Genomic DNA, 25,305 nt, shown 5'->3' with positions numbered 1-25,305 from the left:
CGCCATGAAGAAATACGGACGGAGCATATAGTAAGTAGTGCATAGTGCTCATATAGTCATATAGAGTAGTCAGGAGAGAGGGCGAAAGCAGGACGGCAATTTAAACTTGCTAAAGAGCTTAAATCCCGCCTCAGACAGCTCACCACATAAGGTTATGTGGAAGATCCAATAATAAGAACAAGACTTGGAGCAAAAGAAAAGAAGGAGACTTAAACATTCAGAAATCCCCCGAACGCGAACGTGCTCCATAGAAAAAAAAAACTACACGCCACCACCTCGTTCCTAGATTTTTTTATATTATTCAATCAACACGAGAAATCAAGCGGATGATCATTGAGGAACAAATCAACATACCCGTATACTGGATAATCAAAGATCATACACAGCCACCAATGAATAACAAATGCTTACAAAGGACTCAATCGAATCATCATACTTCGTACTCATCTCAAGCTACCGGTATTCTCACACAATGCTATGATGAAAAGCCTTCTTCATCGCTTCGAACATTCCCCACTGATTGGCACGCTTGGCATGATAGGAGTCGAATAGACGTGAAGAGGAAGTGATGGGGAATTTCAAGGGAATGAATGGGATGGCGATGGATGATAGATAGACCAACTGATCCACACATTATGAAGGCTCCTAGGTACTGATTGCATCAGAGAAAGCGATCAAGTACGAGGTAAATGGGCATCACAAGCACCAACCCATCTCGTCCATTGACATCTTTTACGAAGTACAGAAAAGTCAGGTTTAATACTGTATCACAATATCCAATGTCGGATCTTATATATTTTTTATGTGATACCAGTGTATCATGTTATGTATCGATAACTGACACACGCTCTCTTTCTCTCTCTCTCACACATACACATACACATACACATACCGGTACTGCTCTTGACTTTTGATTTACTCCTTTCTCCTCTCGCAAAATTGACTGCTTTTATTATATATATTAAGGTGCACGCATACAATATAAATACATACATACATCGTACTCAAGTACTATACACCCATCCCATCCCCTCCCCTCGAGATCCCCCCTCCCAAGTACCTTTCAAGGCTTCTTCCGCCTCCATTCTTCCTTCTACCGGTATTTTTACTTTTGACGCCCGTCAACAACTCAACACACATATAGTGGGGCTTGAGGGGGGGATCGTTCCGAGGAAGTTCTAGAGACGCGACGTCCGCCCAAAATTTCCTTCCAGCAGTTCCATTGCTCAGTGAGTAAGCCAAGGGGTAAGTCAAATGTGGGTAGATCTTCAAACAACTGACTCCGAGTATCGTTAATAGATCCAGGCAAAAATAATATGGATCGATTGATTGCTTGATTGATTAATGGACAAGGTTAAATTTATAGTCATCTATTAGGTATATACAACGATATGCCCCCTATTTTTTTCAAACATCATTCTTTGACTTTCGAAATCAGTAGATGCTTGTTACTAAATGGATACCCAATTGTGCAGTCCTCCTGGTAGGCAGATGAATAATTTATCAACAGCCTGCGGAGGGATTGTATCCCCTTCACATATTTTCCAACTGCATAATCACTGTGATGTGTGTGAAAGAGGACTCGGCGCTTGTATGTCCATACCTCCCGTGATGTATGATGATCGAAGCAAAGCACGTCGAGCGCACCTAGGTAGGATGAGATGGACTGTGTCGGTAGGTAGATGGATAGATAGATAGATATAGAGAGTAAAGATTCACAAAGCTATGGGCAACTTTGGGAACACTTTGAGTGATTGATCTATAAACGAAGTGCCAAAATGTGTTAGATCGCAAGGTCGTGTTAAATCATATTTGACGATAAAGCTGCACGCATTAGGTCTAAATTCTCAAATGTCTCACGATGGGCAATTAGTTACGATGTAGTCTTCGATAGACTTCGACTATGGAAAACTAAGAAGCTCCTTAGTATGTGTGGATTTCTTAAAATAAATTTGAAGATTGTCGCTGTTTTAACACACTCGTACTTGGACAGGGACGAGATATGGACCATAGGGTAGGTATGGATTCGTTGATGATGATATTGAGAGAATACAATTGGATCGGAAGGGTGGTGGACGGTGGATGATGAATGGTGGATGGCGAATGGTGAAGCCTCAATGGTCCATCGTGAATCGTGATATGTATAACGAACGATTAAAAGGGTCCAACTACCTAGGCAGGCTCAGGCAGGCTCGAGGCAGGTACTCTTTCCTCTCTCTATGCATTGAATGCAATGGCTCTCGAGTGGCAATTAAGTTGTGTATGGACTCTCCAATTTTCCTTCATATACTCTGTGTAGCTAGCGACTACCACAAAGTATGTGTCTAGTGTCATGTATATCATTTAAATTCCTACTAGGGAGATAAAATGTAAAAGATTAAAACAGCATTGATCCAACCACAGCAAGTCTCGTATTGATCTTTTTTTCTTTCCCAATATGCGGCTTAGCAAGATAGGTTAACATATATAATCCTGGACCCATGGACCCATGTTCTGCAAAAGGCATTGATTGAGCCACCATAGGGAGACTTGGCTCAGGACTGGAAAAGGAAAAGAGAAAGGAATTCCCGTACGGTACGGGTATTTACCTAGGGTGGTTGCAGGTGGGAGGATGTAAAGTCCGTAGGTCGTAGCTAATGTTCAAATGTTTAAGTGGTCATTGACCATTGACCATTTGCTATTTGCCAATTTTTTACTAGCTTTCTCTTTATTTATTTTGATTCCAGGGGATGTCTCTATCGTCTACCGTAGTAGTACCCTTTCTTGCTGGGTAATCATCCTACCTTACCCTACCTGGTAATCATTGTAACCCATAACCAATACCTAACAGAAGTTATTCTCAAGTACCAGCCAGTGCAGTTGGTATGAACAGAACATTCCTATCATTTTTTGCTTTTGCATTTTCCTCATCTCATTCCGACTTCTCCATTTTTTGTGCCATTGATTCTATCTCATTCACCTCATTCGTTTGGTGAAGGCTGTTCAAATCCATTCAGTACTTTTTTATCATCCTTTTAATATTCATTCCCAACTCTCGTTTTTGTGCACTTGCATCAATCCAACTCACTTGCTCAGCGATCACATAGGAAAGAAGACTCCCTTGAGAAACTAAATAACCACCAAACAACTTCCCATATCATACTATTGAAACAATATCAAAAGAACGCGACTGCCGAGACTCTTGATATCGAAGGCATTTCATCTACAAAAAAAAAATCGTGGAAAGGGGTTGATTTGGGAAAGAATAGTGAGTATTGGAGTGTTGGAAAACATTGAAATCAACAAATAAGGCTTTAAGATCGAAGTGAGGGAGAAAACACCCCCCCATCTGTATTACACGATGGCGGGCAACAATCGAATGTCAACATATTCCATGACATCTTCTGCTACAGGAGCCGCTCGACACTTTCACTCCGCGGGTCAACAATCATCCCAAGTAACAGCAACGACACTTTTAAATGCCGTTCATCATATTTACACATCTGGTCAACCATACCGATTGGATGCTAGCAGTAGCTTGGTGGTAAACACTTGGTTATCTGCTTCACAACCTGATCGTGAAGGAAGAACGGGAGGTGTAATAGATTCAGCCTTGGCCGCACGAGCTTGGGAACATGCTAGAAGACGTGCGGAAGATGGTTGTATCGTTTTAGGGTATGAGGTCCATTGAACCTTCTTTGGATTTTAAAGCTAACCAGATAATAGTTCTCTTCACGAGGCTACTCCTTCCATTTTGGCTCCTTTCCTCAACACTCTCCCTCTTACCATTCCCGACTCATTATATACCGCCCTTGAAGTGTTACGACCATTTATTCATTGTGTCTCTCCTCAGAATCCGTCTACACCTCGACAATCTGCTCTTGGTGTGACCTTAACTCTTTCACTTGCTGGAAATCTTACCGCTGCGTCGATAGCATTGTCGGAGGGTGGAATTGATACCAAAAAGGGGCTTTTAAACCTTCCATCCGAACCAGGATATCGAGCTTTTGACGTCTTCTACTACCTCCTCACATCTGCGTCGACTCCTGCCGAACGAGAATTCTTGAGTTTAAAACAAGCTTCTAGTTACGCGCTTCTGGAAAAGTCTGGTACATATGACCCTCCATCATACCTTCCCACCGCGGATGATGCAGCTGCTGCAGACGACTTCAGAGCATCATTAAAAGCTATTGGTATCAAGGGTGCCGCACACAGAGATCTCATCTCAATATTAGCAGGATTGTTGAAGCTAGGTGACACGTTAAGCTTCGTTCTTGATGGAGATGCATTGGAGGAAATTTGTGAAGATGTCGGAGGTCTGCTTGGTTTGGAGCCCGAGGTTCTCGTCAAGCAATGCTCAACACAAGAGCGAGAAACTTTGATTGGTGGTCTCTATGAAGCCCTTGTCGACTGGGTAATTTTGAAGGCCAACGAAGCCATTGCTAGTGAGATGACCAGAATCAAGGATGGTGATTCTTCCAGCGAAGGGGGACCAGGGGCTCGAACCCCAAATACAGAAGACGATAATGGTGACACTGTTTGCATAACTGTTCTTGAGATTCCAGATCCAAATCTTGGGAAAGCAGCTGCGATGCGAGGTGTCTTTGACGATACTCAGGGTATCAATGCCGAAATGAAAGAAGATGGTGTTGATGTGGTTTCTGCTGGCTCAACTGTTATCCGAGAGATGCAAAATGCTGTATCTGAAGTGGCTCCAGATCTTGGTATCATGACTGGACCTTCTGGAAGAGATCGTGAACACGAGCTTGAGAAGCGTGAAATCGTATTGGAGAAGGTCGCCCGTGAGGGAGAGGATGATGGTTTCCTCAAGAAGCTTCTGCTCCCAATCGAGGGTCAAGGTATTAATTTAGGCCGCAACGGTCGTATTGATCTACCTTCCGTTCTTGGTAGCAGTCGTGTCTGGTATCACTTATCTATGCATCCTACGGACGATTCACCTGCAGCTCTAGCTTCGCTTCCTTCAACAACTTCGGCTTGGTCCGCGGGTGCCATCTCACGCCAACTCCGCGCATGGCGCTTACCAGAATGGGCAAATCGACGAAACAAGAATTTGGATTTCACAGCCGATTTCGATTTCGAAGAATTTGTTCAACGATATGCCCCCATTGGTTGTAAGGATGGGCGTGATGGCATTGAAAGCTGGACCATGGAACGTGGTTGGAGCAATGGTGAAGTTGTCATCGGCAAAGAACGGATATGGATCCGCGAAAGTGCTTGGTGGGAAGCTGAGACCATGCTTGACCTAAAGCCGGCCGAAGGGGAGTTCCAAAGTATGGGCGGTCCCGGAGGTATGGCAGGCATGTTAGGAGCCCACGACATGAATACAGGATACTCATCCAACCCACCAAACGGAAGCGGTTTCTTTGCTGGTCCTAATAATGATATGACGCCTCTTGGAAGTCACGATAATATCATGAATCGTCAAAGCCAAGTCAACGTAGCTCGGAGTAACCTCGGAGCTCCCACTATCGCACCATCACGGAATGTCAGTGGTGGTGACTATGGACTCGGCTTCAAGGGAGATGATATGAGGGGGCAAGTTTACTACACTGATGAGAATGGAGAAATGGTGGACGACCCCGAAGGTGGCACCGCCAAAGCTGTTGTTAATGAGAAGGCAACAAACCAGCGTCGCATCTGGGTCGCTACTACCTGGGCTTTCACATGGTGGATTCCTTCATTTCTCCTTTCATTCATTGGTCGGATGAAACGACCAGATGTACGCATGGCTTGGAGAGAAAAGCTAGTGTTGTGCTTCTTTATCCTATTCCTCAATTGCTTGGTTGTTTTCTGGATTATTGAATTTGGTAAACTCCTCTGTCCAAATTCTGATAAAGCATGGAATGCGAACGAAGTCGCCACTCATCAAGGAGATAACGATTTTTGGGTCAGCATTCATGGAAAAGTATACGATCTTTCCAAGTTCTGGAAGTTGCAGCATAGTGATACCTCTGTCACGACAACCTCCGATGTCATGCAACCCTTTGCTGGTTTGAATTTGGACAGCTACTTTCCACCACCATTGATTGTTGCATGCCCTGGCCTTGTGACCGACTACACTTTGGTACTACAGGACAATACTACTGCTGAATATCCTGCCGGAGTCCACATATCTGGCAATCTTTCAGCATATACTACCAGTAAGCTTTATGACTGGAATTGGTATGCGGACGTGTACACACCTGCAATCAAAGAGTATTACCATGGTGATCTAGTTGTGAAGAATAGTGCGATCAATAGTGAAGGCCAAAACGATGAACATTATTGGGTGATTCTAAAGGGCAAGATCTACGACTTCACCAATTACTATTACACATTAAGTCTATATACAAATGTGGAGAGCTATGAGTTCATTGACGATACAATCTATCAAATGGTACTCAGAAACCCGGGTCTAGACATCACGAGTAAATGGGACGACAATTACAAAAACGCCAATTCATCTTATCAAGTGGATATCCTCAACAACTTGAATTGCATGAACAATCTGTTCTATGCAGGTATTCCCGATTTCCGAGATTCCATTAAATGTCAGATCAACAACTACATCCTTCTTGCCTTCACAATTGTTTTGTGTAGTGTTATTGTCATCAAGTTCGTCTCTGCACTTCAATTTGGTTCGAAGCGACGTCCAACTCCTCAAGACAAGTTTGTCATTTGCCAAGTTCCAGCATATACCGAAGGTGAAGACTCATTGCGTAAAGCCTTGGACTCTTTGACAGCTTTACAATACGATAATAAAAGGAAGCTCATCTGTGTCGTTTGTGATGGTATGGTTGTAGGAGGTGGTAATGATCGCCCCACACCAAAGATTATACTCGATATTCTTGGTGTAGATCCCAAGATCGATCCTCCCGCCTTGCCGTTCAAATCCGTTGGGGACGGCAACGAGCAACTCAACTATGGTAAGGTATACTCAGGCTTATATGAATTTGAAGGAAACGTGGTCCCATATATTGTAGTGGTCAAGGTTGGCAAGGAATCCGAGCAATCCAAATCGAAGCCCGGTAATCGTGGAAAACGTGACACTCAAATTCTTCTTATGAGCTTCCTCAATCGCGTCCATCACAGAGCTCCCATGAACCCATTGGAGTTGGAAATGTTCCATCAAATCAACAACATTATTGGCGTGGATCCAGAGCTTTACGAATATCTACTTATGATTGATGCCGATACCAGTGTAAGGGAAGACTCGCTGAATCGTCTCGTGGCTGCCTGTTCCAATGACGGAAAAATCGCTGGTATCTGTGGTGAAACCAATCTCGAAAACGAGGAACAGTCTTGGTGGACCATGATTCAAGTTTACGAATATTTCATCTCGCATCATTTGGCAAAAGCCTTCGAATCTCTATTCGGAAGTGTCACTTGTTTACCTGGTTGGTAAGTAATTCTTTTCCTAAGCCTCTACTCATTGTATGCAGCATACTAATACTTGTTCTATAGTTTCACTATGTATCGTCTACGTACCGCTGATAAAGGGAAACCATTGATCATCGCTGATGCCATCATTAACGAGTACAGTGAATGTGTTGTTGATACTTTGCACAAGAAGAATCTTCTGTCTCTTGGAGAGGATCGGTTCTTGACTACATTGATGACCAAGCACTTTCCATATATGAAGTACAAGTTTATTCCAGATGCTTACGCCAGTACTGCCGCGCCTGAAACCTGGAGTGTTCTTCTGTCTCAGAGAAGACGTTGGATTAATTCTACCATCCATAATCTAGCTGAGTTGGTCTGGCTTCCTGAACTGTGTGGATTCTGTTGTTTCAGCATGAGATTCGTTGTCTTCATCGATCTCTTCGGTACAATCATTCTTCCTGCAACTACAGTCTATCTAGGATATTTGTTGTACAAAGTCGGAACGCATCAAGGTCAATTTCCCCTTATTTCGATTTGTATGATTGCTGGTACATACGGTTTACAAGCTTTGATATTTATTCTCAAACGTCAATGGCAACACGTTGGATGGATGATTATTTATATCCTTGCGTTCCCAATTTACTCTTTCGTTCTGCCAATCTATTCATTCTGGAACCAAGACAACTTCTCGTGGGGTAACACACGTATTGTCCTGGGAGAAAAGGGATTTGCGAAGGTTGTGGCCGTGGATGGAGAAACATTTGACCCAAGAAGCATTCCTCTTCAACGATGGGATGATTACGCTTTACACAACAACCTTCCAGGACGTCGCGGAGTAGCAATTGAAAAGGCATATGATACATTCGATGATCAATACGAAATGGATGACATGAAATCCATGTACTCATCTGTCAAGCCAGCCTCCACTATTCTAACTGGTTTCCCTGGTCGCGGTCCATACATGCCTCCTCAATCTACTTATTCCGCAAACCAATACACCGACCACCCTCTCCGCAATCAATCTGCGATGTCTCTTCGCCAAGATCAATCCGCCTCGCCATATCAAGACTACCCTGGCAACAATCGTCCTTCGATGCAAATGATGTCTTCCGACAATCTTCTCGGTGGCGGTCAAGGACGACATCAATCACGTTCGTCGCTAGGCTTCGCAGGTGGTGCTCGTTCACCTTTAGCAGGAGCTGCCATTGATAGACCTGCTAGTGGATTTGATTTCCAAAGAGGTACTGCCGGTCCAGATGATTTGCAGATTGTAGAGGCTATTCAAAATTGCTTGAGGGAGGTAGATCTAGATAATGTAACGAAGAAACAGGTTAGAGCTTTGGTAGAACAGAGGTTGCAGACCGAGTTGGTCGGTGAGAGGAGGACGTTTTTGGACAGGAGTATTGATTCTGAATTAGCTGCTATGTAGATGAAGATGGATAGGAATATCGAGGATTTTACAGTGGAGAGATGGGGAGATTTGAATAGGGACAGGGAAAAGGGAAGGGGCAGAGGAGTGCTTAGCATTTACGCGTATGTGAGCGATTCTGTCGGGGAGGGAAATCTTTGAAATTAATCTCGAATTTTTAAGGCGTATATTTTCTGCATTGGATGGTTGGTTGGTTGGTGTCTTCTGGATTTGTATCACTCTTTCTTTTTACTTGAGACGGAAAACAATTCGGAAAAGAACGTACCTGAGAGCCGATAGCTAGCGGGCTGGTATATGAAAGGGAGGGCTTAATATCAGTGTGATGAGATTAGTCAAGATTTAAAATGAGATCCAATCTTTAAAAAATAAGAATTCAGTACTGTGAATAAATATCGATTTCTGGTCCATAGTATTACTCATTTATTATTTGAAAGTGTGACGTTCTCTGACAAATGCGTCGTCCTGGTAAGAGGAAGGCTCCACTGGTTGTATATCCTGGCGGGATACTGCGAGAACCGAGCACGGGAATGTGTCTCTACGTAGGAGAAAAAACAGGCCGCAATTGACCATTGAAAACTTTACTAGAATCTTTCAATTGATTGAATTATAAATCAATTATAAATAAAATGATTAAACTTGAAAATATAAAATCAATTCTTACCTCTTAAATATATTGATAACTATTAATATATATATTTTATTTCAAATTTGAAGAAAATAATTTGATTATTGAAAGTATTGAGAAGTGGTCAATTCCGGCCTGATTTTTCTCTCCTACGTAGAGTGTGTTCATTGAATGCTGATTCATTCTCGTTGGGAATCTGATTCTGTAAATAGAGCAGTGCATCTTATCTAATGTTTCAATCTAGAAACTCCGTATATGTTTTCCCTTTCCATGTCGAAAATCTCTCGTTCATATCAACGTCCCAGTTATCCCCTCAATATTTCTACATATCGGAATGTCCGAGCCGATTTCAATCAGATGACGGAGAAGTAATGTCTAGAGCATTCTTGGCCAATTCGAAAACTGAGGTTGAACCACGAAGACTTATCGGATGTATGTTGAAATTCTGTCTCGTCCCCGTTATTTGCAGGTTTACACGAAAATATCTCCACACTGATGATTGTCAAGTCCTTGAAAGCTTCCTTATGTTGAGCCAGGAGCCAAGCAACTCCTTTTCCATTCGGGGTGCCCAGTGATGCAGCACCATGGCCATTACTATCCTTCATCGACACAACACATCCCGATGGCGCGAGCGATTCTTTTCTTTTCTTCGGCACCTCTTTTATGACTTCCAATGTTATCTGGTTCGTTGTATGATGTTGAATAACGTGGTTTATATTGCTCACTTTAGTGCCATGGAATTTGCAGACCTCCGCCCATTGCAGATACGCAATATCTGACCATCTACTGAGATCAGGGATGATGGGCGATTTGATGTCTCTGAAAATCTCAACTTGGTACGGGCTCACGGAGTCGTATGCTACTATTACGCAGTGCTGAAATGTTTTTGTGTCAGTCGATATACAAACTAGAGCCGGTACGCTGGTAAGCTTAGCTGTGGAAAGCTTCGCTTGGTACATCGTGAACGCTTACCGTAAAGTTCATGGCTAGATCATAATAAGGTATTGGTTCCTGAAGCAAAATTCTGTTAGCTTATTTTCATGAACAATAGACTTCGTGATGTTCGTGTTTTGATATTGAAGAGTTAAGGAACTGATAGTCATCTGATATTGAGATGAAAGTGGAGTTTCGGTTAGATAGGGGGGTGTAGAATGTGAGAAATTTACTTCCGTATTCACGAACCAAATTGCCAATACAGAGACTAAAATTTAAGGGTGAAAAACTTTATTGGCAATTTTAAAACCCACAAGTTCTCCCTAGAGATGTAATTTGACTTGGATATCACATCATTCGGCGATGTCGGAATATCAAGCACAAAGCAACTAGAATTTATGACAGTGTTAGTCGACGAGAACTTACCCCGGGTTCTAAAATTTCCTTTTTTAAGATAAATTCAAGACCTTCCCATGATCCATTATCTGTATGTAGATTCAGAGCGTTGAGATACAAAAATAGTGACCGTATCACGTTCATGGCTAGGCAGGGTTCTTCCGCGGCGTTCCAGTTGCTGTCCAGCAAAGCTTGATAATTGAGAAGTAGGCTTTGTTTTGGGTAATCTTTTTCTCGTGGATTATTACACTTGACGTATGCCAGTGATTGCTTCAGGATGTTTGCGCCCTCAGATAGGTTGGGGGTGGGACTGAGTGTTGAGATATTGGAGATTATTACAGGACGTTTATCAACGATATCTGGAAAATCCTTTAGCGAGGAATTGTTTGATCTGAATGATTGTCTTATTGCGTTTGTTTCCTTTAATAAAGCTGGCTGTGAAGAATCTCACTTGGTCAATTCACGTTGGTATGTCAAGATAGACATTCAGCTTTCTATAAACTTCTTCTGGTAACACATCCAAAAAGTCTTTTGAACTGAACGGCCACAGGACAGAATTTAATGAGAAGGCTTGCCGGTGTTATATATGCCGTGAATTTGCTTCTGTCGGACTCAAAGACAATCAATGTAGTTATACCTGTAGTATGAATCATGTACGGAAAATAATGATTCATATTTGAAAACAATTCAGAAGTAGTGATATGACAGTTCAGAAGAGACAAGAGCATTATTGATGGAGCCCAATGACATTCAAGCGTTATCGCAAACTCATTGAGCTACTGTATTAGGAAACTATCCCACTTTATATGAACAGCCCTTAACAAGCACGATAACATACCGAGACCATATCATCCATATTGTCATCCTGGAAGTGTATCATACTGCTTCTCGTCACCAATGATCTCGGATATCACTGATAGATACTTCCATCAAACAGAACATTAGTAGCAGGGAACTAATCGGTTTTAGAAGCAAAGCGTCAGTAGTTTGTACTTACTAGAAGACGTGGGGCTATTTAGGGAAGGTGTGAAGAGAGTGTCTGCAGAGGAAGGAGGGGGATTTGAATGTAGGAACAAGCTAGTAAAGATAAATACCCCACAGACTCTGTACAACAGAAAATCAGAGAATGGAGCTTCTGCTCAAATTGTCTAACATCGATAAGATGGAAAATCATGGAGTTTGTATGGGAGTTAGCTAGTTCGGATACTAGACTTCTATCATAGTGTCAGGGCATTTCTTCTATGTGCATTAACCAAAACACGACCTTGATTGATCACTTGAAGGCCACTTTCACACCTAAGGTATGATCGAACGAAAGCAGACAGCTGGTATTATAAGATAGTGGCTATACCTCCTGACATCGACGATTGCTATTGTAATTTGATTACCATTTGCTATTCATGACTTGTCAACTAATTCGACACACATACCATGTAACCGTTGCAACTTGTGATTGCTGATCTACATCGAACCACAAAAATCACAGTCATTCAAATCATGAAGGTAAACAACAGGAGAACGATTACATACATTCAATCCATAATGGTGGTCAAAACATCATTCAAATCTAGCTTATATTTTATTCATTCTACATTCATATCACTATATCCATATCAATCACTCCATGACTTGATCTTTGGTATCACTGTCAATGTAAAGGTCTTCTCCAATTTGGTAGACAAGGTTCTTTAGGAGACGCTGTAACATTTCATCTGAGGGTTCTCCCGTAACTGATTCTTTAATGGCGTCATTGGGATTAGCATGTCATGTATTGGGAATTTATCTATTCTAATTGCTTGATAAGGTGACCACTTTTTCTTCTAGCTATTCCTATTGTAGGTTACTCTTTTATATTAAACAGTATGTTTTGGCTTGTTGATATTTCTATCGAAATGCAATATAATTTTCTTTTCGAATGTAACGTGGTTTATTATATTAGTATACAGGCTATATTATTATATAAACTATTTCCATCTCAATGTCAGAGTTATCAAACATACTCACCACACACTATTTTTTTATTAAAATAATTTCAATAAGTTTAATTCCTTTTGTTATATAACTTTTTTTTATTTTTATTGTAATAAACAAACTACAATATAAAAAAGATGTAAAATCTTAAATTTTAATTAGAAAAGTGTTATATATGTAGTGAATGAATTTCAGAACTCTTGTATTCTTGAAACTATATTATTTCATAAATCAATTTGATTATATAAATAAATGTAATAAATATTAATATTAAAAAAGATTTAATAATTTTATCAGAAAACATAAAATATCTGAAATAAATAACATTTTTATTTTCGAGTATTATATCTTCGATATAGTTATATAAGTAAGTATTTCAATAATATTTAATCGAAGTTTACAAAATGAATAAGAAGAAATGTGTTTATTGATTCATTTATTTTATTGATAAGAAATTCGAACATTGAAAACAGAATTATATCAAAAATGAAAAAGTTAAAAACTAAAAAAAGAGAATCATTCATATAGATTAAAATTTTATTTGATTAATGAATTATGAATATATCAAGCTTTGAAGACTTAATTTATAAAATAAAATAAAAGATTATAATCATTGATTATTTATTTGTTTTTGAAATAGGAATCTTATTTAATTTCTTATTTAAATATTTTCAAACTCGATTTTAACTATTAAAAAATAATTTCTTTTTGATTCAAGTTTGAATATTATTCTAAATATGTTTTATAAAATTGAAATTAGAAAATTAAAATGATTATATAATACAAAAAAGTTTTAACATAATTGAATATCGAATAACACATTCTGATTCATAAATTGTTGTATTATTTCTCATTAATAATATATATAATAAATAATATTAAATGTTATATTTTATATTCTTCTTCTCTTATAGTCTTTGAATCAAAAGTTTAAAGAAAATTAAGATTTTATATATATATATATATATAATCAACTGATTCTTTCTTTTGTGTAATTTTTTTTAAATTTGATACTTTTCATTATACACTTCGAAGTTAATATATAATTTATTTCAAATATGTTAAAAATCAAACTATAATAAAACAAATTTAAAATAAATCTATCATATATATTCTTTTCTTTTTTCTTCTTTTTTCTTTTTTTATATAGTTCACCTTTTGATTTTTAATAATATTAAACTATTTTGATTTTGATTTTCATTTAATTTTTAATAAACTTTTTGAATAGATTTTAAAAAACTTAAAGATTTATGATACTTTATTATTTTTATAAGTTCTTTTTTGAGGTATACTTAGTTTATTATAAATTGAATTATACTTGTTAGAAATAAACAGCAAGTTACGCATAAAGAGTAATATATTAAATATATTTATTAAATCTATATATCCAAAAAGCCCAAAGAAAGGAGTTTTATAATAACATATATATACTATACACATATCGTATATATAATTTCTAATATCTCCCTTAAAATAGGAATTTATTATTCAATTATATAAACTCTGTATATATATATATATATATTTGTAAAAAGCCTTATTAACTTCTATGATAATATTAATATTCTAGAATTATTTGTAGTATTTATATCTTCAATAGAGTTCGATAATTTTATAATTCACTATTGTATTGTAGTACAAGAGTACTCTATTTGAATCTAATTTTCCTTGCTTATATCAAATGAAATATAATCTACAAAAATATAAATTTAATTTGCTTTATAAAATCCCTTTTTGTATGTATACTATCTGGTTATTTTGAATTTATCACTTTTAATCGCAGGATCATTAATTTATTATAATAAATTATTCAAATCTAATTGTGTATAAATAGATTTTTAATTTATTTATTATTCTATATGATTTAATTAAAATAATTAATTTGATTAATTTAATCAATTTGGTTAATTTAATTAATTTGGTCAATTTGGTTAATTAGAGTTAAATCAACCAAATCAATTAAGATAATTAATTTAATTAAATGTGATTATTAATTCTTCTTTAATATATTTATATTTATGTTGGAACACGTGACTGAGAACAAGTCACGTTCTCCCCCACTTACGTACGAAGTGCGTATGTGGGGTAGAACATATATATCCCCTAAGGTGCCAACAAATAGCGCCAATTGTGGCCCATGCGTTAAGGAAGAATATTAATAACTTTGTGAATAATATTAATAATACGGAAATCAATAAATGTATTATATATAACAATTCCATTAATATACCTTTAGATAACATACAATTTGATTCTACTGATATAGAAATATTATATCTAAATATCCTCTCTATTTCGAAAATAGGGATTTATTTCAAATCTATAAATTATATAAATTTCGATCGAGAATTCATTTTATAAGTCAATATTCGAGATTATAATACACTCATTTTATTTTATTTCTATTTTTTTATTAAAATAATGAAATCGATTATAGAATAAACGAATTTATATATGTAAATATCAGAAAATAAAAAACTTTTGAATTTGTAAGTATTTTTGTAGTATTCTATAATAACAAATAAGATTTATTTATATTTAGATATATATATATATATATTTATTTATTCTAAATATAAAATTAAAATTTATTAAGAATATAATAAAGATACTATTATATATCCTTTTATATATTTTATATTAAAAAATAGATTCCAAGAGTTTTATATATAATATTATATTATACCTCTTAGAACAAAAGATGTTTATAAAAGAATAAAATATTAATTTTCCTATTTAAAATTAATATACTAATATAATTCTTTATAGATAAATCCTTTATTAGATTATATTCAAAAAATTAATCTCTCAATTTAATAATTTCAAAGTTGAATTATAGTAAATGAATATATTATATATTATATTAATTAATTAATATATATTATAATTATTAAAAATAAATTTATATTTATTAGCTTTAAGATATAGATTACTATAAATCAAGGGTTTTTTATAATATAGAATTAATATAAATTAAAGAAAAAGAATAATTTTATAGAAATTTCAATTCCTCTTCTTTTAGAATTAATAAATAGAGAGAAACCTTTGAATAAAATATAAGTAATAATTATATATTTAATACAAAAACTATTTAAAGCTTTATATTATATCTATCTTAATAATTTATTTGTTTCTTATAACTTATTGGAATATATACGTCATTTAGAGTACACTACAATAGGAATATATAAAACGAATTCAGAAATTCATTAAGATTTAATTAATTTAAAGATTTGAAATATGAAAAAGAATAATATACTATAGAGAACAATGTTTTCTAAAGTTTTCCCTTCAAATAATATATATTAAATAATATGAAAAAATAGTACACTAGTTTTAATACAATTTATAATATATAATAGCAAAGATTTTATTCAAAAACTATATAAATAATTATAATCTACCTTTTCAAAAGCTAAAATAGTTAGAGTATTATTTGAAGATAAATAAAAAAAGATATTATTTATCCTAAAGCTCTATAATAATTATAATTTCAATATGAATTTTATTAATATAGAGGATCAACTATATTCATTAATATCAGAATATCGATATTAATATTACGGAAATTATTAAATAATAGAATAATAATTATTAATTATTATTTTAATTAATTGCTATTTGATTTATAAGAAGATTACTTTAAAATATAATATAATGAAATCTCTTGAATATAATAATTTTCGAAAATTAATCTCTTAAGGATTGATTATTGAATTTGGATCTAAATATTAATATAAAGATTTAAAATATAATCTAGAAATTCTAATTAAGGGTTTTAGTTTATTAAAAAATTATTATTTAATGAATTTGGGGAAGAAAAGAGATTATTATATATATAAAAATTGATTTTTTGATATAAAAAGAATTATATTAGAGAAAATATCTAATAATTTTAGATTAAAAGATAATAGATATAAGAGTAAATGAGGATATCAAAAATGCAATATTTATTTATATAATAATAATAAATGTTTTGATAATTATTATAGAATAAGACCCTAAAACATCGAGATTTCGAGAAATCTCGATGTTCTGATTGGTCAGTATTGACCAATTAAGCGATGGCGCTATTTATTGGCACCTTAGGGGATAGCTTAGCTATGTCCTCTTCATATGAAGAGGGCAGACAAGAATATAACTCAATTCAAACCCTATATGCTTTATGTGTATATACACCTTACTAAGTCCACTCAACAATTTAGTATTTCAGATCCAAGTCTAAATCTTTTTTATAGATTATAAAATCAAGATATATAAATTTTTTTATAAGAATATTAATTATTTATTTGATTTCTGAAATTTATATAATATATAATCTTTTAATATTACTTATATTTTTCCAAATATAATATGATCGAATGTCAATGTGTTTTGTTTTGCTATAAAATTTATTCTCTTGTATTTAATTATTTCTATTAGTATTATTATAATATAAAATTGGGATAAAGGGGTTTTTTCAAAATGTTCTCTTAAATCTTCTGTTAACTTTTTTATTCAAATTAATTTTTTTATATTCTTATTTGTTATTATAATTTCAGTTTTCATTATATAAAAAGATATTAATTTATATTTCATTAAAGATTATATTATAATATTATTATATCTAATAGAAACTATCTTTTGAATAGATTTCTTATCAGTTATAAATCCTTATATTGAATTTATATAAACTCGATATTTGTATATAAATATATTTAATTAATTTAAATAGATTATATTATTTGAATATATATTAACAAGATATTCAAATAGAAAATTTGTAAATACTAAATAACTTTTCCTTGATATATATATAATATAAATAAGCTAGTTAATAATATATACTATATTAATTTCAATATAATTTGAAAAATAGATCATATTATTAATAGTTTAAAAATATAATATTATATTGTTTTTATAAAAAAAATCTTTTTTATTTATATTTTGTATAATTATACCGAAAGATAAAGATAAATCTTTGACATTAATAAAATTAATATTGAATCTATATAAAATCTTTTTTATATAATTCAATTAATATATTTTGAATAATCGATTTTATTAATTTTATTTTACTTGAATACTTAGAAATATATTAATTTCACTGAAATCCTTATATTTCTATTAACTTTTAATTAGTTTTTTTTTGAATTCATATTAATACAATTTATCATTATTAATAGATTATTTATATATAATAAAATATATACTCCCTTTTCTATAAAAAGATTTAAATTTATTATAAATTCTTTAAGTTTAATTTCTTTAAAAAATCTTTATATAATTTATTTTTGAATTTGATTTTGGGAAAGATTTCTTTAAAATATTTTAATATTTCTATAAGGATTTCTATATCCATTAGCTTATTATTCAAAAAAACAATTTCGATATCCACATTATTAATCTCTAGATCTTCTATTATAGCTTTTATTAATAAAATATAAAATATTAAATACCTTACTATATTAGCAAAAATCTCTTAATAATCTATTCCATATTTTTGAAAATACCCCTTAATTATTAATCTTATTTTTCTTTTGACCAATTTATTAAAGCAATTTAATTTATTTTTTAAAATATATTTATTATTTAATAATTTTTAGTTTGTAAATATAACTTTATTTATAATTTCAAAGGTACTATTATTCTTAAGACTCTGTAATTCATTTCTAATTGTTTTTATTTATATTTGGGTATTTTTTTATATAGTATTTTCAAACTTTATTATTTCTTTCAATATTGATTCAAAATTACTAATTAAAAAATCTTTAGAATATATAGAGATAATATATAATACAACTATATACTAAACAATCTGATTATTAAAAATCTTTTTTAATTATTTTTTGTAATTTTTATTTGGAATATTTTAAATTAAATTAACTATTAGAATAGATTTAATTTTTAGAATTTTTATAAATTTTTATATTTTTTATTTTAAAATAAAAATAAAAATATCTATATATTTTATAATGAATATTTAATTCTTTATAATTGTTATTGTTATAACATTCATAAAGAATAAATCCAAATTTCCTTTAATTTATTTTAAATCTAAATTTTCTTTTACTTATTAATATATATATCTTTTTATATATCTTTGTATACTATTAATTATAATTTTTTGTAGCCTTTTGTTTACTATATAAATAAGATTTCCTTTTTCTTTTTATTCTGAGTAATTTTGAAATACTCTTTTCTTTAAGTTTTTTAAATAAATGTTTATATTTATTAAAATCAATATTTATTATTTTAATAATAGTTTTGATATAAAGATTTAAAAAGAAAATTGGTTGTTCTAATTATAATATATTTTTCTTTGAATACTCTAAACTTGAATTTCTTTATTATCAAATCTGATTATTGAAAATTCCTAATTTATATTTTATAACCAAATATTTTAAGCTTTTTAAAATCAGATTATTTATTATATATAACTTTATATAATATTATTATTATAAAAAGTGTTTTTATTTCTTTAAAAAGCAAGGTTTTAATAGATAATCTATTCTTCAAATATATATTTAATAATAAATTTTTATATATTAAATTTGATATCTAATTTATTCAATAACAATCTCATTATAATACTAATATCTTGAATTTTCTTTTCAATTATTTTATTTATAAAATACTTTCTAGAAAATGAGAATTCGAATATTAATCCTCTTTTTCTAATTTCTATTTGAAAAAATATCCCAAATTCATTTTTCTTATTGTTTATTTTAATAATAACAATCTTATAATCAAATTTTTTCTCAATTTAATTAACAAGATTTATTAATAAAAACATAATAATCTCTATAGATTTATCTTTTATAGATTTAAATTAAGTTTTTTTTATTATATTATTAATAATTATAATAAAATATTTGTTTTTATTTTTAAAAACTTTTTGAATTTTTAATAGATTTATATATAATATCATAATTTTGTAAATATACAAATGATTATATACTTGTTAAAATGTTTATTTATTCTTTTTATAAGATAAGACTTATAAGTTTTTCAATTAATAATTTTTTTTTAATACAATATAGCCTATTCGAAACTTTTTTTAATGTATTCATTTGATTATAATTGAGATAATCTAAGTATTAATATAAAATTTCAGTTTTGTCATTATTTATATCAATCTTTTTTGTTTTTAAGTTTATATTAACTATATATACTTATTGAATGAATGATTATTATTAAATAATATAATTACTATGAATTTATCTTATAATTATCTTTAACTAACGTAGTTTATTAGTAAGTGGGTTATATCAATAAATAAATCACTTTTACCTCAACTTATTCTTTTTTCTTTTAATATATATTTTATTAACAATCTATAATAAATTCGAATAATTAAGAAGCTTATATACTTCTTATTATCAAAGTTATTCAAAAAAATAAAAAAATGAGTATTCGAAAAGCTATAAAGCTATATAATATTTCGAATATAATATTATAAAATAAAATCAAAGATTTTAATTTTTATTCTAAATATTGATTTGAATTTTTTAATTTTTTAAAATTAAAAGAGAATATTATTTCTGAATATATAATTGATATAAATTCGAAAGATTTTTTATTTAAATTCAAAAATGTGAAAAATATAGTAAATCATATTCTCAAATTAAGAAATACAAAATGTATTAGAAAGCTCTAGATGTATTGATTTATAAAATATTAAATTGAATTAAAAATACATTTTAATTATATTTATAATTTTTAAATAGCTTTTTATAAAGATTTTAAGATTTTTAAAAAATAATTTCAATTAATTATAAATATATAAACAAAATATAGTATTTTGAATAAAGATTTCTATAATTTTAATAAAATAGATTTTATAATAGGGATTGTATATATAATAATAATTATTATTAATGTTAAGAAATATAGTAGAAGTATATTAATATAATTAGATAATCGAAAATGAATTATAGTAATAATATATGAAAATGAAAAGAATGAAATTATTCCTCTATTTTTAATAGTTTAAGAATAAGTTTATTTCTTTAATTAATATATCAAAATCGATTTTCTTATAAAATAAGCTATTAAATCTATATCTAATAAGTGAATAAATAATAAAATGAATTTAAAATAATTAAAATATTCTAATAAATATATTAAGAATCAAAGAGAAAGCAAATATTGAATATTAATATTAAATAGATATAAAAGTTATAAATCAATAGTTTTTTAAATATATTATAAAAAGAATATATTATATATTTATATAATAATTAAATTAATTAATTTATTAAGATATATATCAATTATATTTCGAAGGTTGAATTCTTTATAGCTTTTAAAGCTATATATAAGGAATCAATCATTTCTTAGAATATAAAATCAGGATTCTAAGAAACAAATTTAATATTATTTAATTCTAAAACTATATTTTCAAAATTAGATATTCGAATTTATATATTTACTCTTTTTTCTTTTAATCTAAATTAATAAATCTCTTAAATCTCTTATTCAATTAAAGTTCTTTTTTAATTAATATTAATTAAATCTCGAATAATTTGTTATTAATCAAATTCCTTTATATTTATATTTAAAATATATTAGTTTTAATTAAAGATATAGAAAGATTAATTTATAAAAATGTACTTTTGAATATAGAGATTATATATTTCAAAAGGCAAATAAAATATTAAATAAATATTAATATATATAAAAAAATCTGATTACATTAAAAAAGAGTATTTATTGAATAAGAGGCTTTTAATATATTATTTTAGTAAGAGGTTGATATTTAGATTCAATATAATAAATATTAAAAAGAGAGTAAATCTAATAAGGAAGTATCTTTTATTTGATATTATAATAAATATAAAAAAACAGATTATAATATAAGAATCTATCAAAATAATATAATAGATTCTAAATTATTAGATTCTGAATAATTTTAATTAATTGATTTAATTGTTATTGAATAATATGGGTTTAAAAGAATGAATTGAGATGAAAATAATTCATTTATTGATATAACCTACTCACAGATAAACCACGTTAATCATTTTTCTAATATAATATTAGATCCTCTTTGAAAATGATTTTTTATTTAATCTCTATAAAAATATTAATTAAAATAAATTGAATAAATCAAAAGTCTTTAATATACCAAATATCTTTTAATATAAAATTGTTTATAATAATTATTCTATATATAATATTAATAATATATATATAATTTTCTATTTTGACTTGTTATAATATATTTCAATATATACTATTAATAAGATTTTTAATAAAATCAATAAAATAATAATAAACTTTCAAATCAAAATTCTATATATTATTTTGAATTTAAGTATATATTATAATATAAAAATATAAAAATCAATATATTCATATCTTATAATTATTCGCACAAAACTATTATTATTAATCTTTTTATTTGAATATAAGGTTTCTGTAGTTTTATTGTACCTTTAATAAGTATTTTACTAATTTTTTTTTAATAAAATTTGTAAATATAAGATTTAGTTTTAATAGTTTTATTAGAATTTGATAAAATTGTATAGTCTCTTTTAGATATATATTCTTTCATTTTTATAATATTCTTTATATTCTTTTTCATTTCTTTCTTGAATTTTTTTATTATTTTTTTCTTTTATATTTTTTATTTAATATTAATTATTGTATTTATTATATTTCAAGAAATTCTCTTAATTTGTTATAAAATATATAATATATTTTGAAGATTTATATCTACAAATATAATGAAATTATATTATATTTATTAAACTTTTATATTTAATAATACATTTGAGAATTGAGTATAAACATTTGTATTAATAATAGATTGCTTTATTTTAAATGTTTTATATTGATATTCAAAGAAATAATCAAATTTTTTTTGAATAATCTCTGTTTTTGAATCAAATTATTTGTAAATAAATAGTCTTTGAAGATTCTAATATATTGAGGATTCATAGTATTATTAAATATTAATAATTTTATTCAAATATTTAGGAAATCATTTATTATAAGAAAAAGTATTAATTGAAAGTGATATTTTGGGATTAGATAGGAATTAATAATAGTAGTAGTAATTTCTTTTTTTTTCTAATTTATAATTTTTGAATAAGAGTTTGTTGGTATTTCTTCCTTTCTTATATACATTCTTAATATATTAGTTCCTAGTTGTGTGAACAAGGGTATTCACTTCAAAGGAATGACTTCAATACAATGGCTACTGTATCAAAGGGATTAAGCGAATGCGAAAGAGACTAGCTCTTTGAGTAATGCTTATATAAGGCCTACTACTTTCTTACTTAACTAGTTTTTTAAATAGAATACAATTAGATATACAGAACCTACAATATGTGGGTGCTACGTCTTCCGTATCATTCTCGAACCAACACTAGTATTATAAATATAACATATTTATAAAAGTCCATTTAATTATTGTTTTTGAAAACAATAAGAAATTCATATTTCGATTTATTTGAAATCGAATCTATTATACTTGAATAGTATAAATTTTAATATCAAATTGTATTATAAAAGAAATAAAATAAAGCTTTTTATAATATAATATTTATAATTCATTACAAATAAATAATAAGTTATATATAAAGAATAATATATTGAATATATTTATTGAGTTTATATATTCGGAAAGCCTGGAGGGAGGAGTTTTATAGTGGTGTGCACATGCCACATATGTGCTGTACATGTGATTTTCAATAATACTAAAACAAAAATTTCTCTTATATTTTATTTGTTTTTTCATAAATCTATATTCAAAGCTTATATTAATCTAATCAAAGAAAATAGAAATCTTTAAATCAAACTTTAATAAATATGTTAAGAAACTAAAACATGTTTTATGAATTTCGAAGATAATTTTTCATTCTTTTATATTTGTGCATGATATAAATCAAAATTATATATAATTTGAAAAAAAGTTTTCTAAAAATAAAGTAATTCAAGTTTCTTCATTTGCTAATCAATTTCTATTTTTTTTGGTATTTTGAACAACTAATCAATCAATTTTTTTTTTTAATATTTTATGAGATAAAAAATTCGCTTTTTATTTTTCGAATATAAATTAAATATTTTCAATATTTTTAATATTTAATATATAGCAATATATAAATATATATTCAATTTTAATAATTTTAATAGAATAACGCTTTTTTTTTGAATTTTCAATATTTTTGTATGTTATTTTCAACTATATTAATTGAATAATTATTCTATTTTAAAGATTTGAATTTAATAATAATAACATATTTAAATACAGATTAAAATGTTCTGTAAAAATGATTCATATATCTTCAATTTTCTCGCTAAATTTGTTAAGAATTTTAAGATATAAAATATAACATTTTGTTCTGAAGGTGAATATGTTGAATATTTTTATAATTACCATTCTAATCACTATCAAGTCTCACGATCAATATAAAGACTTTGTTTTATAATGTTACTAACTAACTTATAAACATTTATAAGTGTATACAAGTTATTTGAAGTATTCTATATTGATTGTCCACAGAATCCTAATTCTCATTCATAAACGATTAAAAGATTTGAAAATCATTACAATAGACCTCATAAATGTATCATTCGAGTTTTGACATCAAACTCCCTTTTTAAAACCTCTCAATACTTCAAAATGTTCCAAACTAATTTGTTAAATGTCCATCTATTTCATATTTATATCATTAACATCAAGACTTGATGCAACAAATCATGAACAAATTGAAAGCTAAAAATCAATCATTAAGAATATTCTTCGATACATTTTGAATATATACGCAATGAATGTTGTATTTAATTCAATCATTAGATTCTTAATTCTATCTAATAAGACTCGGCAAATTACTCTCAATTTCGGAGCATGAGAATAATCAAATCGCTTTCGGGGGGTGTGAGAGTGATCTGCCAAACAATATCATTGAAATACAATTTAAAAAAAGTTGAATATATAAATATAGAATAGGAAAAGAAACTATGTTATAGTATTATATTATCTTTATCACGAGGGTAGTGATCTACCTTAAAAAGTACTATTGAAAACTAATATTTTTACTCAAATATATTTCATTTTTGATACAATATTAAGTGTAAAACTCATGTGTTCTTGAACATCGTCTTATTATTTGTTATACTTTAGATTTTTGCGAATAGGATTTTAATCAATATATAGTGCAAATACTCTAATTTCTAACCACCTTTATTTTGAACTATTTTTTACATCAAAATTACTAATTTTAGTTATTTTTATTAATAAGTAGAGTTGATTGAAAACTTATAAAGGTATATAGAATTTCAATTATCTTTGTTTTCTTTAAAAATTGCAAAACCTAAATGCTTTAAAATTAAAATCCAAAACCTTAAAGTATCTATTAACAGATTTTATAGAAACAGGCTTTCTCTCGGCCCTTCATAGCTAAAAATAACGATGAGCTCATCAATGCTCTCCGTAATTATATTTAATATTATTTAGGATTCATGTTTATATTTGTAAGAGTTCTGGAATCCACTTATTGCATAGATATTGTTTCGTAACAAAATTCCTGTAAAAAAAACTTTTTTTATATCAATCAAAATAATCGATAGCTTTTTTAATTTAAGATTTTGTTCCCGA

At 29.5% G+C, this 25,305-nt stretch overlaps 2 protein-coding genes across 2 annotated transcripts; one reads left to right on the top strand and one right to left on the bottom strand.

Annotated features, from left to right (window-relative positions):
* The first annotated feature begins 2,838 nt into the window (after window positions 1–2,838).
* On the top strand, window positions 2,839–9,185 carry EAE97_005137 (uncharacterized protein). The gene is made up of 3 exons (XM_038875649.1): window positions 2,839–3,654; window positions 3,706–7,380; window positions 7,444–9,185. Exons 1-3 carry the CDS (start codon window positions 3,341–3,343, stop codon window positions 8,789–8,791), a joined length of 5,337 nt encoding a protein of 1,778 aa, XP_038734006.1. The 5' UTR covers window positions 2,839–3,340; the 3' UTR covers window positions 8,792–9,185.
* Window positions 9,186–9,769: 584 nt separating this feature from the next.
* On the bottom strand, window positions 9,770–11,601 carry EAE97_005136 (uncharacterized protein; the record flags this gene model as incomplete). The annotated part of the gene is made up of 4 exons (XM_038875648.1): window positions 9,770–10,291; window positions 10,389–10,427; window positions 10,776–11,114; window positions 11,584–11,601. The coding sequence occupies 4 exons, from the start codon at window positions 11,599–11,601 to the stop codon at window positions 9,770–9,772; spliced, it is 918 nt and encodes a 305-aa protein (XP_038734005.1).
* Between the last annotated feature and the right edge of the window lie 13,704 nt (window positions 11,602–25,305).

The sequence above is a fragment of the Botrytis byssoidea genome (assembly GCF_014898295.1).
Source record: "Botrytis byssoidea strain MUCL 94 chromosome Unknown BBYS_008, whole genome shotgun sequence".
NCBI classification, from domain to species: Eukaryota; Fungi; Ascomycota; class Leotiomycetes; order Helotiales; family Sclerotiniaceae; genus Botrytis; species Botrytis byssoidea.
The sequence above is the reverse complement of the archived record's forward strand: the minus strand, read 5'-3'. Positions and strand labels throughout refer to the sequence as shown.

Bases quoted from the DNA above. Each gene is read 5' to 3' on its own strand.
- EAE97_005137 (XM_038875649.1), top strand. From the start codon at position 3,341: ATGGCGGGCAACAATCGAATGTCAACATATTCCATGACATCTTCTGCT. The intron at 3,655-3,705 runs GTATGAGGTCCA...ACCAGATAATAG, and splicing joins GATGGTTGTATCGTTTTAGG to TTCTCTTCACGAGGCTACTC. The intron at 7,381-7,443 runs GTAAGTAATTCT...CTTGTTCTATAG, and splicing joins GTCACTTGTTTACCTGGTTG to TTTCACTATGTATCGTCTAC.